The sequence below is a fragment of the Cebidichthys violaceus genome, unplaced genomic scaffold, assembly GCF_023349555.1.
Source record: "Cebidichthys violaceus isolate CVI_PGR_0920_01 unplaced genomic scaffold, fCebVio1.0.p SCAF_60, whole genome shotgun sequence".
NCBI lineage: Eukaryota > Metazoa > Chordata > Actinopteri > Perciformes > Stichaeidae > Cebidichthys > Cebidichthys violaceus.
Genome location: NW_027176817.1, coordinates 363126 through 379522, shown reverse-complemented (window position 1 = coordinate 379522; position 16397 = coordinate 363126). Strand labels below are relative to the sequence as shown.

Here is a 16397-nt window from a genome sequence, read left to right as displayed (position 1 = left end):
ATGCGTTAACATTCAACACGTAAATGCTTTTGAAAATAATTCAAATAATAATAAATAGCCAGTGCACTTTTGGTGAAAAACAAATGAAGAGAAAAAAGTTTCAGGAGGAGAAGATGAGGGTTTTAAAAGAGGGACGAAAAAAAAGAAAATGCAAAAGTAAGAATGAGGTAACGTCTTGTGCATGCCAATATAAGAGAGAAGAGAGTCTCCACATGCTTCTTTTTATATAAAGGAGTGTTGCATGGCGTCATACAGGGAACCTCCAGCCGACCTGTAGCAGCAGCAGCAGTGCAGATAATCCTCCGCGAGGCTCGGCACACTTCCTGTTTGGTTCTTGATAAGGTGCCTGAAAAAAATCATCCGTCAACATCTGGCGTTGAGTCCCCCCCCCCCCCCCCCCCCCCAAAAAAAAGTTCCTGGATGTGCCGCTTAAAAAAAACCCCCACTGTAATCCACTCGGGAAATGTAGCGTCCTCCGACGAAGCTCTTCAGCTGGGCTCTGTTGTTTGTTTCCTGTTGTCGAGTCCTTTGCACAAAGCGAGGTGTCGGGAGATTTGTGGATAAATTCCGGTGTCAACTTAGTTAATTGTTCCCTCGTTGAATTTATATATTCAACTCTCAAACTTTTCTGCCTTTTATTGAACTAAATGTGGGACTTTGCATTCATATCTTGCACTGCACTCTTTATTATTCTGTTGTTTAATCTTTTTTAACTTATTTTTAGTTATTATTTCCTGATGTTCAAAGGTGCTACACGAATAAATTTGCCTTGAGGGAAATTAACTCCCTTTAATTTGCTAAATATTTGCTCTTCTGCATCCCTCTGTATCCATGAAAAGATCCAAAAACAAGATTGTTTTCATCTAGATTGATCTGAAACCAGCGATGATTTCCTTTTAAGAGACGTCAAAGAGATCAGAGTTGTGCTTTAACAGAATACCTCAAGATCCATCGCTTCAGTACTGCGCGTCTGTAAAAGTTTGAGAATGGTACAAATTGGTGCAACAGAGACTAAAACATCTTGACTTTTGTCTCAATTGTTTGGAGCAGAAACACTGGTTCCTACACGTCCCATAGTGCAACTTGATAATAAACTTCCATGATGTCACTTCCTGTCTGGTAGATGCTGGTAAGTTTGGAATGATCAAAGCAGAAGAAGTCGAGACATCCTGACTTATGTCTTTCGTTAGACTCTCGCTGTTTGATAAACAGCCACAAATTTCCAAAAATGGTTAAAATATCAAAGAAACATTCCCCCCGACACCAGCTGATCTTTGTGTGATTACCAAACAAGTCTGTGGTTGTGTTTTCATGAACTAACTGAGCCTTTTTACCTTCTTTTTTTTGTGTAATTTTACCACGTGTCTGAATCAAAATGCAAAAAAAAAGAAGAAGAATTAAAATGCACCAATGGAGATAAAGCATCGAGATATTATATATTTCTACAATATTTACACCGCCACGGGACGCGTCGGTTGTCGGTTTGCCGCCACCTCACACGTCGGTGAGCAGCTTCCCCTTGTTCACACAGTTCTGGCTGGGCGCCGTGCAATTGGCAGTCCTAAGGTTCGCTTCCCTAAAGTTGTCGATGCTGTTGTTCATGTCCTCGTCTATCTCCATGTACTCCGACTTGCTGACCGCCGACGAGCTGCGGCGGCTCGAGTTGGTGTCCGACGCCAAGTTCTGGTTGCTGACGTTGAGCAGCTGCGCCTGCTCCTCGCCCTCCGTCTCGCGGTGGTAGAAGTAGTTGAAGTTGGACACGATGACCGGCACCGGCAGCGCGATGGTGAGCACGCCGGCGATGGCGCACAGCGAGCCCACGATCTTCCCCCCGATGGTCACCGGGTACATGTCCCCGTAGCCCACGGTGGTCATGGACACCACGGCCCACCAGAAGGCGTCCGGGATGCTGGTGAAGAACGACTCCTTCTCCTCAGCCTCGGCGAAGTAGACGGCGCTGGAGAACAAAATCACGCCGATGAAGAGGAAGAAGATGAGCAGGCCCAGCTCCCGCATGCTGGCCTTTAGAGTTTGCCCCAAAATCTGGAGCCCCTTGGAGTGCCGGGACAGCTTAAAGATCCTGAACACCCTCACCAGGCGGATTACCCTGAGAATAGCCAGAGACGTGGCCTGTTCCCCTCCTCCTCCCTTACTCTCCTTGCTGTCCTGGTCGTCGGCCAGCTCCGTCCCGAGCGTGATGAAGTACGGGATGATGGCCACGATGTCGATGGAGTTCATCATGTTTTTAAAGAACGCCGCCTTGCTGGGACAGGCGAAAAACCGGACTATCAACTCAAAAGAAAACCAGATGATGCAGAGCGTCTCCACCACGAAGAAAGGGTCCGTGAGGACGTTCGGCTTGTAGTAAACCGTGATGTTCCCCACGACGCGCATCCGTTGGTTGGGATCCTCCTTCAGCTCCGGTAACGTCTCCAAACAAAATATGACTATTGAAATAAGGATAACCATCACCGAGACGATGGCGATCCCCCGGGCGGGACCCGAGCTCTCCGGATGCTCGAAGAGGAGCCAGATCTGCCGCTGGAACTCCTTCTCCGGCAACGGTCGCTCCTCCTCCCGGATAAATCCCTCGTCCTCGCGAAACTTCTCCATGGCCTCCGCGCCGAGTTCATAAAACTTTATCTCCTCCGAGAACATATCCAGCGGCACGTTGACCGGCCGCCTCAGCCTCCCGCCGGACTGGTAGTAGTACAGGATGGCGTCGAAACTCGGGCGATTCCGGTCGAAGAAATACTCGTTTCGCAGAGGGTCGAAGTAGCGCATCCTCTTCTTGGGGTTCCCGAGGAGGGTCTCCGGGAACTGGGCCAGCGTCTTCAGCTGGGTCTCGAAGCGCAAGCCTGAGATGTTGATGACCACCCGCTCACAGCAGTCGTGGTCGTCGTGGTCGTCGTCGGGCGGGTACGGGTCCTGCGGGTGGCCCGGCAGGGTGGAGGTCTCGTCCATGTTCTCCGTGGACACCACGGTCATCCTTCCTGGCGGGCGGTGGTGGTGGTGGGCGGGAAGAAGAGGAAGCGGCGTGAAGGTGAAGGACAGCAGGTCGAAAGAGAAGAAGCCTCTACTGAGGCCGCGAGCTGTGCAGAGCCTCCCTCTCCTTCATCATCATCATCACCGTCGTCTTCTTTCTCCTCATAGAACGCTTCGTCACCTGTAAAGATGGACAAACGTGTCAGATATGAAACCCGCCGTGTGCTACACTTCAGCAGCTCTGTGCTGCATTCACTGTATGTCTTTTTTTTTTTACCGCATACATCAGTATTCAAGTTTGCAGTCCTGCTGCGCTTCCTCTCTCTCTCTCTCTCTCTCTCTCTCTCTCTCTCTCTCTCTCTCTCTCTCTCTCTCTCTCTCCCCCTCTCTCTCTCTCTCTTTCTCTCTGCGCACATCAGGTCCTGCAGTTCTTCTTCTCACTCGCCACATTTAAACACTTACACAAATCAACAGATCATTAAATGTAAATTAAAAGAGAAGATAATGGATTTAAAAAACGTACCTTGAGTTTTGGAGAGCAGCAGATGGAGAGGAAGGTCCCCCACACCACCCCCCCCTCCACCCACCCCCCCACCCCCCTTCCACACACCTTTTTCCCCCAACTTGGAGTTTAATCCTGATATCGTTTTAAAAGATCTCTTAAAAATTTACAGACTATGTTGTCTTCTTGGTCCACATCCGGATCCTCTTGGTGTTGGTTGTCAGCCCGCTGCAGCAGCAGGAGGAGGAGGAAGAGGAGGAGGACGAGGAGGCTTCAGACGGTTCTGAACCGCGGCTCAGCTGCAAAAATCCTGACTGAGAATTTATTAAAAGCATGACGGGAAATAAGGAGAGAATCAGCCGCCGGATCAATACGCTCCCAGTCTGTTGTGGGAGGACTGGGAGGACTGGACACTGCAGCATCAGCAGAAACGCGTCTCTCTCTCTCTCTCTCTCTCTCTCTCTCTCTCTCTCTCTCTCTCTCTCTCTCTCTCACTCTCTCTCTCCCTCTCTCTCTCTCTCGTGTTCTTTTTTTTAATGCTGCGGTAAAAATAAAAAAAATACTAAATAAAAACCACGCGGAGGCTTTGAGGGAGAAACCGGTTTTTTTAAGATCCCGCACTAAAGGCGCACGAGACCGAGGACGTGTCTCCGGTAATTTGGAAGCATATTGCAGGATTTCATGGAGAGAGAGAGAGAGGGGGGGGGGGGGGGGGGGGGGAGTGGAGGAGGCAGGGAGGGGTTAGGAGAGAGGGAGTGAGGGGAGAGGAGAGGAGGTGGTGGTGGTGGTGGGGGTTCGACGCAATGCAGACAGACTGTACAACACAGTGTCTGCAAAAGAAATATAAAAACCAGCTCCGGTACCGGACAGCAGCAGGTCCAGAGCGCGCGTTAGTTTAAATCCAGCTGGTTATAAATGCATTCAATAAACACACACACCGGTCCGTTACGTAACCAGCTGGTTCTGTTCCTGTGCTCCCGGTCTGACTCCTGACTGGAGGAATCTGCAGAGAGAGAGAGAGAGAGAGAGAGAGAGAGAGAGAGAGAGAGAGAGAGAGAGAGAGAGAGAGAGAAAGAGAGAGTCAGAGAGAAACAGAGATAGAGAGTCAGAAAGAGAGACAGAGAGAGAAAGAGACAGAGAGAGAGAGAGAGAGAGAGAGAGGTATTGTGTTATTGTATGTTTAATTGTGTTGATGCTTTGGCAATACTGTTTCTAAACGTTCATGCCAATAAAGCAATTGAATTGAAAAAAAAATTGAGAGAGAGTCAGAGAGAGAGAGAGACAGAGCGAGTCAGAGAGAGAGATAGTCAGAGAGAGAGAGAGACAGAGAGAGTCAGAGAGAGAGAGTGTCAGAGAGAGAGAGAGTCGGAGAGAGAAAGACAGAGAGAGTCAGAGAGAGACAGAGAGGGACAGAGAGAGAGAGACAAAGAGAGAGAGAGAGAGAGAGAGAGAGGCTTTTACTCAACGTAATTGGCTGCTGAGCAGTTTGCGACAGTCGGTGCTGCACGTCGGTGTAAATATCCCGGTGTTGCTATGGTAACGGGGGCAAAAAAAAACCAGCAGTGTGTTTTTATTTATTTATTTAAATTTTATTTATTCATTTGTTTTGGTTCCTTTTGTTAAAACCACGTGACGGCGAGAGTGTAGATCAGAGACACAAGATCAATATAAATGATCAGCTGTGTAGAAGACTTTTAATGCTCATAATACACATATATAACTATATAACATATATATATATACAATAGAGATATATATATATATATAATTTTTTTATATATATATATATATAACTTATATATACATATATAGATATATAAGTTATATATCTATATATAGATATATAACTTATATATCTATATATATTTTTATATATAGATATATATATATATATATATATATATGTAATATAGTTATAGTGAATCACAATTATGAAACACTGAGTACAAAGTATATAACGTAAAATCATGAGAATTTGATTAAAATGTTTACTAAGTCAATATAATTACTTTTTTAAATCCAGTGATTCTGGTTCATTAATTAACAAAAATTATGAGATTATAAAACAATACATGAAAATGATGACTGAAACTCCCAAGATACAAAACTTAAATGTTATGATTTTGATTTATTAATTCTAAATTTAAATTGTTAGATTATGAAATAAAATAAAGAGATAGTAACTGCAAATTATGACTCACTTAATCAAATTATATGTCAATTATGATGTTTAAAAACACTAGAAAATATAAATGATGTCAACAATGATGAGATACCAAGAGTCAAATTGTGAGATAGTAAATCTAAATTTAAAGATAGTTGCTCCAAAATGTGACTCTCTAAATGTATTTTAAATATTTTCATCAACGTTTTAACATTTTAAATATAAATGATGAGATATTAAGTTTCCACTATAAGATCAATATTATGACAAACAAAATGCTAATTATTAGATTCAGAATGTTGACCTTCTAAGTCTTCTAAAAGTATGATATTTATACGCCTAAAGGGGAAATTTAGGACTTCAAGATAATTATTATAATTATGAGATTGTAACTGTACGTTCTCAGAAACACAAAAGAATAAAATGCGTCAGAACTGTGATATAAAATCATTCTTAACTTTTCATCCACTTCTTCCTTTCTCTGCACAAATGAGCTTCCGTAGTTTATCACACAGTTATTAACATCAATGTTTCTGTATTTTGACTTTAATTAATGTACTTTGTGTTTTTATTTTACATTATTGTTCGTCAGATGTTCGCAGGTCATATTTACTGATGTTTACTTTCATGTTTTATAATAAAGTTTGACTCTTTACTGTTTGAAAAGACAAAATCATCTGCAGCAGCTTGAATTCATTATAAGATACGTTTCCTCCATTATTATAGTGTGTCAGTGGAGTTTGGATTATTTTAAGGAGAATTAACAGATTTTTATATTTTCCTTATTGTCAACAAAAAAAAAAACGGTTCATATGATATCTTATGAAGAAAATGTTTGTGTTTTCTTACTGAAGTCCAGCAACATGTGTCAATTTCTGCTCGTTACATGAATACAGTGTTTTCAAAATAAACTTCTGTCTTTACAGGAAACTACTTAGGTTTGGGTTAAAAGAACTACAGAAGTGTCGTTAATATAGGTTGAGGCAACCAAACTTAGTTAGGTTCAGGAATAGATGTTGGTGGTTTGGGTTAAAAGAACTACAGAAGTGTCGTAATCAATGTTGACTTCTCCATTTATCAGTTTTTTAAATGTTTTTAATACTTCCTGGTTAATCAATATGTGGATTACATTAGAATTGATTTTGTGGGATATCTAGGAGTTAGTGGACTCAGTGGACCGTCTCCTTTTTTGACCTGTCTATGTCCAAACCAACAAGTCCGTCTCTCAAGACGTTCTTACTTCCTGTCTGTGGCTCTCAGCTCCATTGGTTCCCAACAGAAGACGTAAATCTTTAGCAAGCTTTCACTTCAATAACCACAGAACACGTGGATGACCAGTTTCACTGGTTTTCAAAGACGTTTAAAGTTCAGCACCATGGAGAGCTCCGGGTCTTCAAGTATCACCCCTAAACCTTCTTCTTCCTCTTGACTTTATTGTGACGTCATTGTCATCATGATTCTTGTGTCGCCGTCATCTCGTTGGACGGTCTGATTTTTCTCCAGCAGGATTGGAGGCTGTTGGAGGGAAAAGCCCAGCAGATGGACCAGACCAGCAGAGAGCAGGGAGCTGGAGGATCAGCTGGCTGCAGAGCTGGAACCAGTCCAAGTTCTACTGAAGGGACGAAACATCCGGGACAAAGACAAAGACAAGGACAGAGACAGAGACACAGAAAAAGACAAGGACAGAGACAAAGACACAGACAAGGACAGAGACAGAGACAAAGACAAAGTCAAACTCCTTGTAAGTGTTCACATATGTGTCCACTGAAGCTGATTCAGAATATCAGTTATAATAAATAAAATAAAAGATGTTTAAAGTGAAGTTGGTCTGTCTGACTCACTGAACTATGTTTGTTGTAACAGTGTTAACGTGTCACTGTAACCGTCCGACAGCTGGACGAGTTTCTGCATGGCTGCACGGCGCCGTGAATTCCTGTAAAACTAAATTTAGTTTGAAAAACCAACGACCAAAGGACTTTCTCTCTGAAAGAAGAAAAACAAACTCCTGTGGGTAAGAGACGAGGGATTAGAGAACATCATGAGCTGCAGAGGTCGCATAAAACGCTGAAATAAATAACTAAATAGTTTGATAAGTGGTGAGATAAGTTCAGCTTGATCATGTGGATCCAGGTCTCTGTGAAGATGTGGGCTCAACAGTCACCGACCTGCTGCTTTACATCTTATTTTTCTGCGACTGAACTTTAGACAGCCAGGTGCATGCTGGGTAGTGGAGTAGCCTCAGGTCCTAGCTGGGTTAGCTTAGCATCCATCTCGGCTCTCTCATCCCTCTCCTCTCTGGGGCAGTTTGTAACGGAAACATTGTTTACATCTAAAAGTTTGTGACTGGCTGCCATGTTGGAAACAGTTAAAGCAAAACTAAGCTCCGCCCACCAGACAAAGTGACTTTGTGGTATTATAGTTATTGACTTGTAGTTTTTTTTAATGAGGACGGTAAACGGTAGACAGTTTGTTAAAAGGTCAAAACCAAACGGTGACTTCAGCCTGCGGAGGGATTAATGCAGCCGGACACCACTTCTGTTGTGAACGGAAGCCTGAAAACTCTTCGTCAACAAATTCACACGTTCACACGGGCGCACAGATGCACCTTGGGATGACTTCATCCCAGTTGGCGTTCCCTGAAACGCGCCGCTGCTGTTTTATCCGGTGTCAGGTGATACCATGCACAAAGGAGAGGCTGCTGCTGCTGCTAAAACCGGCCTGGCGTCGGGTTGCGGACGCTTCAGCGCCGCTGAAACTGAAGATGGAAGACAGAGCCCCCCCCTCCTCAATGCAAGTGGAAAAGTTTAATGTGCACTTGAACTTTGGAGAGCGTTCGTCCTCCGGTTGCTGAGCTCCTGTTCCCTGGTATGCGTAGACCAGGATTAGTTCTAATTCACTCGTATTATTTTATAAGCAGCCTTGTTAGTCGACTGCCGACTGCTGTTGTTTATGAGGACAGATGACTTTGGTGCTTTGGAGGCCAATACGTGGTTTACTGCGGCTGTATGAACCCAAAATAAACAGGTATTGCTAAATCCTGAAGATACTTCAACTACCTGCAGGCCACTGTAGTTCTCCGACACACTGAGGGGTATTTAGTTGGTTGCAACCTTCCACAAACCACTTGATGCCACTAAAAACATACACACTGTTTCTTTAAGAGGCAGAAAGTTTAATGTGTCCAGAACTTTCATTCACCTGCAGAACTAAAGACAGTCAGCTGTGGTTTGTCTTTGCTGCTAATGAGCTATTGCTAGCATGCTAACTCGCTAAGCTAAGAAGGTGAACATTTGTACCCGCTAAACATCAGCATGTTAGCATTGAAGTCAAAGTAAAAGTTCAACTGAGCTCTGAAAAGACATTTTTAGGCGAATAAATTTGTAAGAGGAAAACACGGACAACCCCGTGGTGTCGACCTGTCAATCACTGTGTAGCCCCGCCCCTAAATCATCCCCCTCTTTATGGTCTGTTTGACTCTAAATGGAGCATAATGTACTAAATGAACATCATGCTGTATTGAAGAAGACTGTAAACTAGAGATTGAGACCATAAACTCATGTTTACAATGTTTACTGAGGGAATAAATCAAGAGAGAAGTAGAGTCATTTTAGACTAGACTTCTATACGACCAGAGGAGTCGCCCCTGGTGGACACTAGAGAGAATGCAGCTTTAACACATGAAGCTTTGAAGAACTTTAAATAACCGGAGGTTGCCTCCTGCTGAAAACATGTTTCCAGGTAGCTATTGTATTTTTACTTCTACGTGAGTGAATATAACTACAAAGATACTTGAACTTGGGTACTGATTTTATTTTTTTCCACGGAGTAAAAGTTTTGAATTAATAACGAGTTCAGTTTAGATTGATGCACATCTCCAGGACTACTTAAGTCCTACAGAGAGCTCTGTACTCTTGTGTTTTCTGGAAGAGGAGGAGGAGGAGGAGGACGAGGAAGAGGAGGAGGGATGCCTCTCCTTCATGTAGGCCGATGCTTCCCCCCGTGGCAGCACTCAGTCCCATCTTCTCCCTCCTTGAATCAGGGGCAACATACTCATTAAGCGTTCCTCTTTTCCACGGGGCTCTCCATCTTCCTCCTCCTTTTCCTCCTCTTCCTCCTCCTCTTCCTCTTTATCCTCCCCCCCTCTCCTTCTCTCTCTCTCTCTCCTTTACTCCCTCAGCCATCATCTCGTCCTACATCCCTCTTATCTCTGCCTCAGTTGTACCTCGCCCCTGAAAGCCTCACGAGACAGAAGGGATGGTGCAGCTTCATGAAATACTCATTCTCTGCTGGTGAAGAACCAAATGCTAACGGAGACGTGGAAACAATAAAGCTCTGGTAGAGGATTCTTTACATTACATTACGGTCATTCAGCAGACGCTTTTATCCAAAGCGACTTACATTTCAGTATCTATCTACACACCGTAGACGCAGCTACAGGAGACATTTTGGGGTTAAGTGTCTTGCTCATTGACACATTGACATGAGACTAGTAGAGCAGTAGCCAGGGATCAAACCACCCTGGTCTGATTGAAAGTCGGCCCTCCTCTCCACTTATCCACGGTCACCCCATATTCATCAGTTCACTTCATTCTGCTTTTAGTGGCTCTCAGTAGTCAAGTTTCAATCCAAATGTATCGCAAAATCTTGAGAAACTAGCAAGAGAACATTCGATTTTAAACCTCTGGTTCTGAAGAGTGAAGTCAAAGCTTCATGTGTTAAAGCTGCATTCTCTCTAGTGTCCACCAGGGGGCGACTCCTCTGGTTGTATAGAAGTCTAGTCTAAAATGACTCTACTTCTCTCTTGATTTATTCCCTCAGTAAACATTGTAAACATGAGTTTATGGTCTCAATCTCTAGTTTACAGTCTTCTTCAATACAGAAACACTTTGTTAGGTTTAGAAGAAGATCGCGGTTTGTGTTAAAATCACTGCAGAAGTGTTGTTACTTCAGTACAGAAGATACGTGAAAAATAAATTCTTAACATCCTCTGTCGGCTTTTGCGGTCTCGTTCATGATTACGTGGATTTCCTACGTTTTTGATTTTGTCGGATATCTACGAATTATGGCACAGACCAGCCTGTTCCTTAAAACTCTTCAACATAAAACGATAACCTTTAAAATCATCATAATAAACGTAAACAACAGGGCTGCTTTCAGTAAAAAACTCACTACAAACAATGAGCGAACGGGCGGAAAAACCCAAATATTGAACTTTACAGGTGTGTAAATTAGTGTTGAGATAATTCAGCTGGATTCCTTCACCTCACTGTTCGTAGAAGTGATCACTATTTGTATCTCTTATTCATGTAAATTCTCAATACGTTCACACATGGATGAGTGAATGTTCACAGCAGCAGCTGCAGTGAGAACTATGAATGTAGTACCCCCCCCGTCATTCATAAACACACAGGAAGCTTATATAATGACCCCCCCCCCCTTTCTCTGGAGCTATTATAAGCCCAGTAGCATGCAGGGAAAAGAGCGTGGCCGATTCATGCCGTGCCCTTCAAGACCAACACATGGCCCTTGGGGGGTTTGCCGGGCCCCGACTTCAGGGAGCTATTATTAGAGTCACGTCACGGGGGAGCCGGCGAAGAGAGAGGGAGGTGAAGTGACAGATGGGGGAGGAAAAGGGGTGAGTGATGGAGGGGGGGGACACGGAACGTAGCGGTGCTGATGACGATGATGGAGGGAGTGTCATGAGGTTCATGTTCCAAAAAAGAGTCCAAAATCTGAGATACGAGCTGTCAGTTAATTCAGACTTATATTTCACGATGTTTCCCTGAACCTAAGTAAGTATTTTATGATCTTAATATTTACGATCTTTTCCTAAATCTAAGTAAGTATTTTACGATCTTAATATTTTACGATCTTTTCCTAAATCTAAGTATTTTACGATCTTAATATTTTACGATCTTTTCCTGAACCTAACTAAGTATTTTACGATCTTAATATTTTATGATCTTTTCCTAAATCTAAGTAAGTATTTTACGATCTTAATATTTTACGATCTTTTCCTAAATCTAAGTATTTTACGATCTTAATATTTTACGATCTTTTCCTGAACCTAACTAAGTATTTTACGATCTTAATATTTTAAGATCTTTTCCTGAACCTAACTAAGTATTTTATGATCTTAATATTTTACGATCTTTTCCTAAATCTAAGTAATAATTTTACGATCTTAATATTTTATGATCTTTTCCTGAACCTAACTAAGTATTTTACGATCTTAATATTTTACGATCTTTCCCTGAACCTAACTAAGTTATTTCCTGTGGAGACAAAAGTTTATTTTGAAAACACTGTATTCATGTAAAGAGCAGAAATGTAAACATGAAGAGGAAGTAGGAACCGAGAATGAAGGTAAATACTGGTCGTTCATTGGTTGGGTTGGATCACAGGTATGGCAGTTATCTCCTTCAGTCTTCCCACCAGATACAGGGAGACTATGACATCACTATATAACTATGTACCAAACATTAAGCAGATGGATGACTCACAATGTAACATAATAATACATGACAATGAACAGAAACCTAAACATAAACCTGAGCTTAAAGGTTCACGCCAAAAAAATGTCTTTCGTGTGCTGGAGGTTTGAGGGAAAACAGCATGTAGACCATCATCCCCTTCACTAGCATGAAACACATCAACACATCAGTAAAATTGTAAATCCTCAAAGTACACACAAAGTATGCATTGGAAGTATGCAAACAATGCGCCTCGCATCACAGCTGCTGGTCTAAAGTACATGCACATATAGTAGAAATGCAGCACTGTTGCTGTGCTATTGCCCCTACATCACGGTCCACTTTCTAAAGCTGAGCACCAGGTTCTTATTGGCTGTTTATGGGACTTATTGCTCCGGTGATGTCAGGTGTGTTTAAAGGTTGTGGGATCATTCTATATGTGAACACTTTGTTGTGGAGTGAATGGGAGCCAGTTTGACTTGCTGTCTGGAGGAGATCATTTACGATCGGGTCTCGAGGTTCAGGGTAAATAAAGAAGCGTCGTCTGACCACGTTCGATGTCCAAAACGGCAGCTCCATCATCATAACATTGACGCGGACGCGGCGCGGCGTCAATGAGCCGATCGATGCGAAACACTCGAGACGGCAGCGAGTCGGAGGGAAGAGCGAAGCGTTTGATGTCGGAGGAGATTCTTTGCCGACGACTGATGAGTGTCTTTAAATAACTGCAGAACTCCAGAGGGAAACGAAACGTCAATACAATACAAATTATGGAGTTCACAGTATCTGTAATCAACAATATGGTCCAGAACACACAACACTTTTCACTGTGGAGATTCATGGTCGGCAGAGGATGAACCATGGGTGTGTTTACCACCTAAACCTTTTCTAAAGCTTCATGTTGCGGAAGTCCGTGTCTGAGTTCACCAGGCTGTATTCACTGTAGAGGAAGCCACATATCTGCTGTATTAATCTGGTTTACTACAGCGGTATGAACCCAAAAAATTACTGTGATTTACTTACAATAAACAGATCAAACGGATTCAGAAGTAGAAACATAATGATGACGATTTATTAAAAGTCTGAATTCATGAGTTCTCTGGTCTGAAAGACGACAAGCAGACAACTTTTAAAATGTTTGTTTTCTGAATGGAGTTTGGTTTGATCAAGACTTCTAACTTTAACTTTTAACTTTTACTGAACATTTCACTGTAATAGAGTATTGTTACAGTGTGGTATTAGTACCTTTACTGTAACAGAGTATTTTCACAGTATGGTAGTAGTACCTTTACTGTAACAGAGTATTTTTAGAGTGTGCTATTAGTATTTTTTCTGTAACATAGTATTTTCACAGTGTGGTAGTAGTACTTTACTGTAACAGAGTATTGTTACAGTGTGGTAGTAGTACCTTTACTGTAACAGAGTATTTTTAGAGTGTGCTATTAGTATTTTTTCTGTAACATAGTATTTTCACAGTGTGGTAGTAGTACCTTTACTGTAACAAAGTATTTCCACAGTATGGTATTAGTACTTTACTGTAACAGAGTATTGTTACAGTGTGGTAGTAGTACTGTAATGAAACAGAGCAAGTTCACAGTGTAGCATTTGTACTTTTAGTGTGGTTGAGGATCTGAATACCAGATGTATTCTGAGTCTCTTCATGTGTTAAACCATCAGTCAGATGTTCTTCAAGTCTAAGTCTTCAATCCCTCTAAAGCCTCATCTGAGTGACTGCAGGAAGATCTTCATCTCCACTGGAGGAGCGTGGAGCGGTTGTTGGTTGGGTCTGTGAGCAGACTCTCGGCTCTGCTGCATGAATAAATGATATCGGCGGAACATGAAGTACAGAGTGGTGCAGCAGTAGGACGGACGGCGTTCTGCAGGACGAATAACAAAGAGGTCAGATGTTAGTGGGACGCTGCAGAGGAAGAGGAGCAGCAGGAGGAACGCCGTCTGCTTCAGAGGGTTGGTCTGGAATGTTTACGTCTTTGTTTGTGGAGGAAATAAATATGAATTAAACACGAGATCACGAGGCACAAATCCATTTAACCCTCCGCTGGTTTCATGAAGGTTTCCTCCACCGTGCATTATTTAAACATTGACGTGTAGAGTCCACATTTAGGAGAGTATAAATGAAACATTTGACTTCATGTATTTTGAATAAAGGAATGACGATTATGCGAGTGACCGCTTTAATTTTTCCGATCTTAGAACGTCATGGAGACTTTAAGCTAATGTTCATGTTTAAACCGATGTGACAGCGTGATGCGTTCACTAAATATATATTATATATATATATATATATATATATATATACATATATATATATATATATATATATATATACATATATATATATATACGTATATATATATATATATATATTTATAATAACTTTTTGCCACAATTACAGTGTTTATTGTGTATTTGACCTTTACTGTGAAATAAATATATCCAAAGGTAAAAATGAACAAACAGCTCCTTTTATCCTGCATGTGTTTCTTTATTTCATTATTTCATGTAAATCTTAAAAACACAACCTTCAGGGAATCCCTGCATGCAGCATGTCACTGGCTTTTAACTGTGTGTGTGTGTGTGTGTGTGTGTGTGTGTGTGTGTGTGTGTGTGTGTGTGTGTGTGTGTGTGTGTGTGTGAGCTATTTTTAGAACGCTCCTCTTTCTTTGAGGGGATTCTGGAGTCTATTTTCGCTGAGGGTCCTGCCAGGCTGCACCATTAAACATCCAGATGGGGGGGGGGGGGGGGGGGGGTTCGCAGCAGTTTACCCGTCAGAGCGTAACAATTTATGCAATTAAGCCAGTGTACGATATTTATTAGCTAATGCTGCTGCTGCTGTGTGTGTGTGTGTGTGTGTGTGTGTGTGTGTGTGTCAGGTCGACATGCTGTGTGATTTCCCACCCCCCCCCCCTGTGATTCTTTTCTCTGATGGTACGACCCAAAAAATTATTAAAAATAAAACAGAGTCTACACTTTGAGGGCGGGATCAACCTTGTTTTGCCCTCCAGCCTGCAGAACTAACCCGGATGTGTTTCCATGACAACTTAACAACCTCAGTGACGTGACGAAATAATCATAAATGTATTTTGTATCTTAAATCTATTATTTTTGTGAATATTTTGAATGTTCATAAGCATGAAATCTGATTTATTTTCTTATTTTACTGGAAAAGTTCTGGTTTAAAATGGTGCAAACACCCTGGAGAGAAAATATATATAGTGTTATTATAATATTTATTTTAATTTATATAATGTTAATAATTTTAGTCAGATGTACTTTTAAAAAAAAGGAAATCAATGAGAGTTGCATTCAGACCACAATACAAATAAACATATATAGAAAATTAAGTTTCCAATAATTATGCATATCAATGAATCAATTGTGACATTTGTTTTTATTTATATAGATTTTTTAATTATTTAGTTTGTATTTTATTTATGTAATTTCCCAATATGTTGCTCTGGTGTTCAATAAACTAGATTTGATTTCTGATCTTTTTTTAAACTGAACTTAAAAGTGTCATTCTGCAGCCAATAACAACTCATAACTGATCAGTGAAAACATGAAATCAGCTGTTCAATAATCTGCCTGAATTCGTCATCGCTTCCTCTGAGGCAAAAGAGAGCAAAAGGATTCCCGGTGATCACGTGACCGACGTGACCGGCTGAGGCCGAGCAGATTAATGACTAGTGGCCGTCTTCAAATGGACGGGAAAGTCCTGGGATTAAAAGGCTAATCCCAGCTGAGATCTGAGGGATGAGAGAACTCTGATGAAGCAGTAATGGCTGCAAAGATTAGTGGTCTAACAGCGATGTGTCACTCCGAGAGCCTTCGGTTCACTCCTCACGGTGGTCCGGACCCTCAGCTGATCCTTGTTAAACCCATTGTTTAAGTGAAGTAAGCTGTTCATTGATTAATCAGCCGCTTTACCAAAAAGACTCCACAGGCCGCCATTGATCCGCCCGTCGGTAACATTGAACACATTAACGGAAAGAGTGCAGATGATAACGGCATGAAGATGTCCAGCTTAGCAGACAAAGCTAATATGTTTCAGTGAGTTGAGCTCAGCGCTGATTCACGCGGGTCATGAGGAGGACGCTGACATCACGTCCTCGTCAACAGATGGTTCCTCTCAGACCTGCTGTAGTCCAGTTTCCCGCTCGGACTCGCGGCCTCATTGGACGGGACAAGTGAAACCACATCGGACCGACCGATCGTTGATGTGAAGCGGAGTTTTTAGAGACACAAAGACAAAGTG

General features: G+C 42.1%; 1 protein-coding gene across 1 annotated transcript; it reads right to left on the bottom strand.

Moving 5' to 3' along the window:
* Nucleotides 1–420: 420 nt before the first annotated feature.
* kcna1b (potassium voltage-gated channel, shaker-related subfamily, member 1b) lies at nt 421–3089 on the bottom strand. Its single transcript, XM_068734065.1, has one exon. The coding sequence runs from the start codon at nt 2986–2988 to the stop codon at nt 1495–1497; it is 1494 nt and encodes a 497-aa protein (XP_068590166.1). The 5' UTR covers nt 2989–3089; the 3' UTR covers nt 421–1494.
* Nucleotides 3090–16397: the final 13308 nt, after the last annotated feature.

What these genes read in the sequence shown, in the direction of transcription:
- kcna1b (XM_068734065.1), bottom strand. Translation starts at nt 2,988, where the DNA reads ATGACCGTGGTGTCCACGGAGAACATGGACGAGACCTCCACCCTGCCG.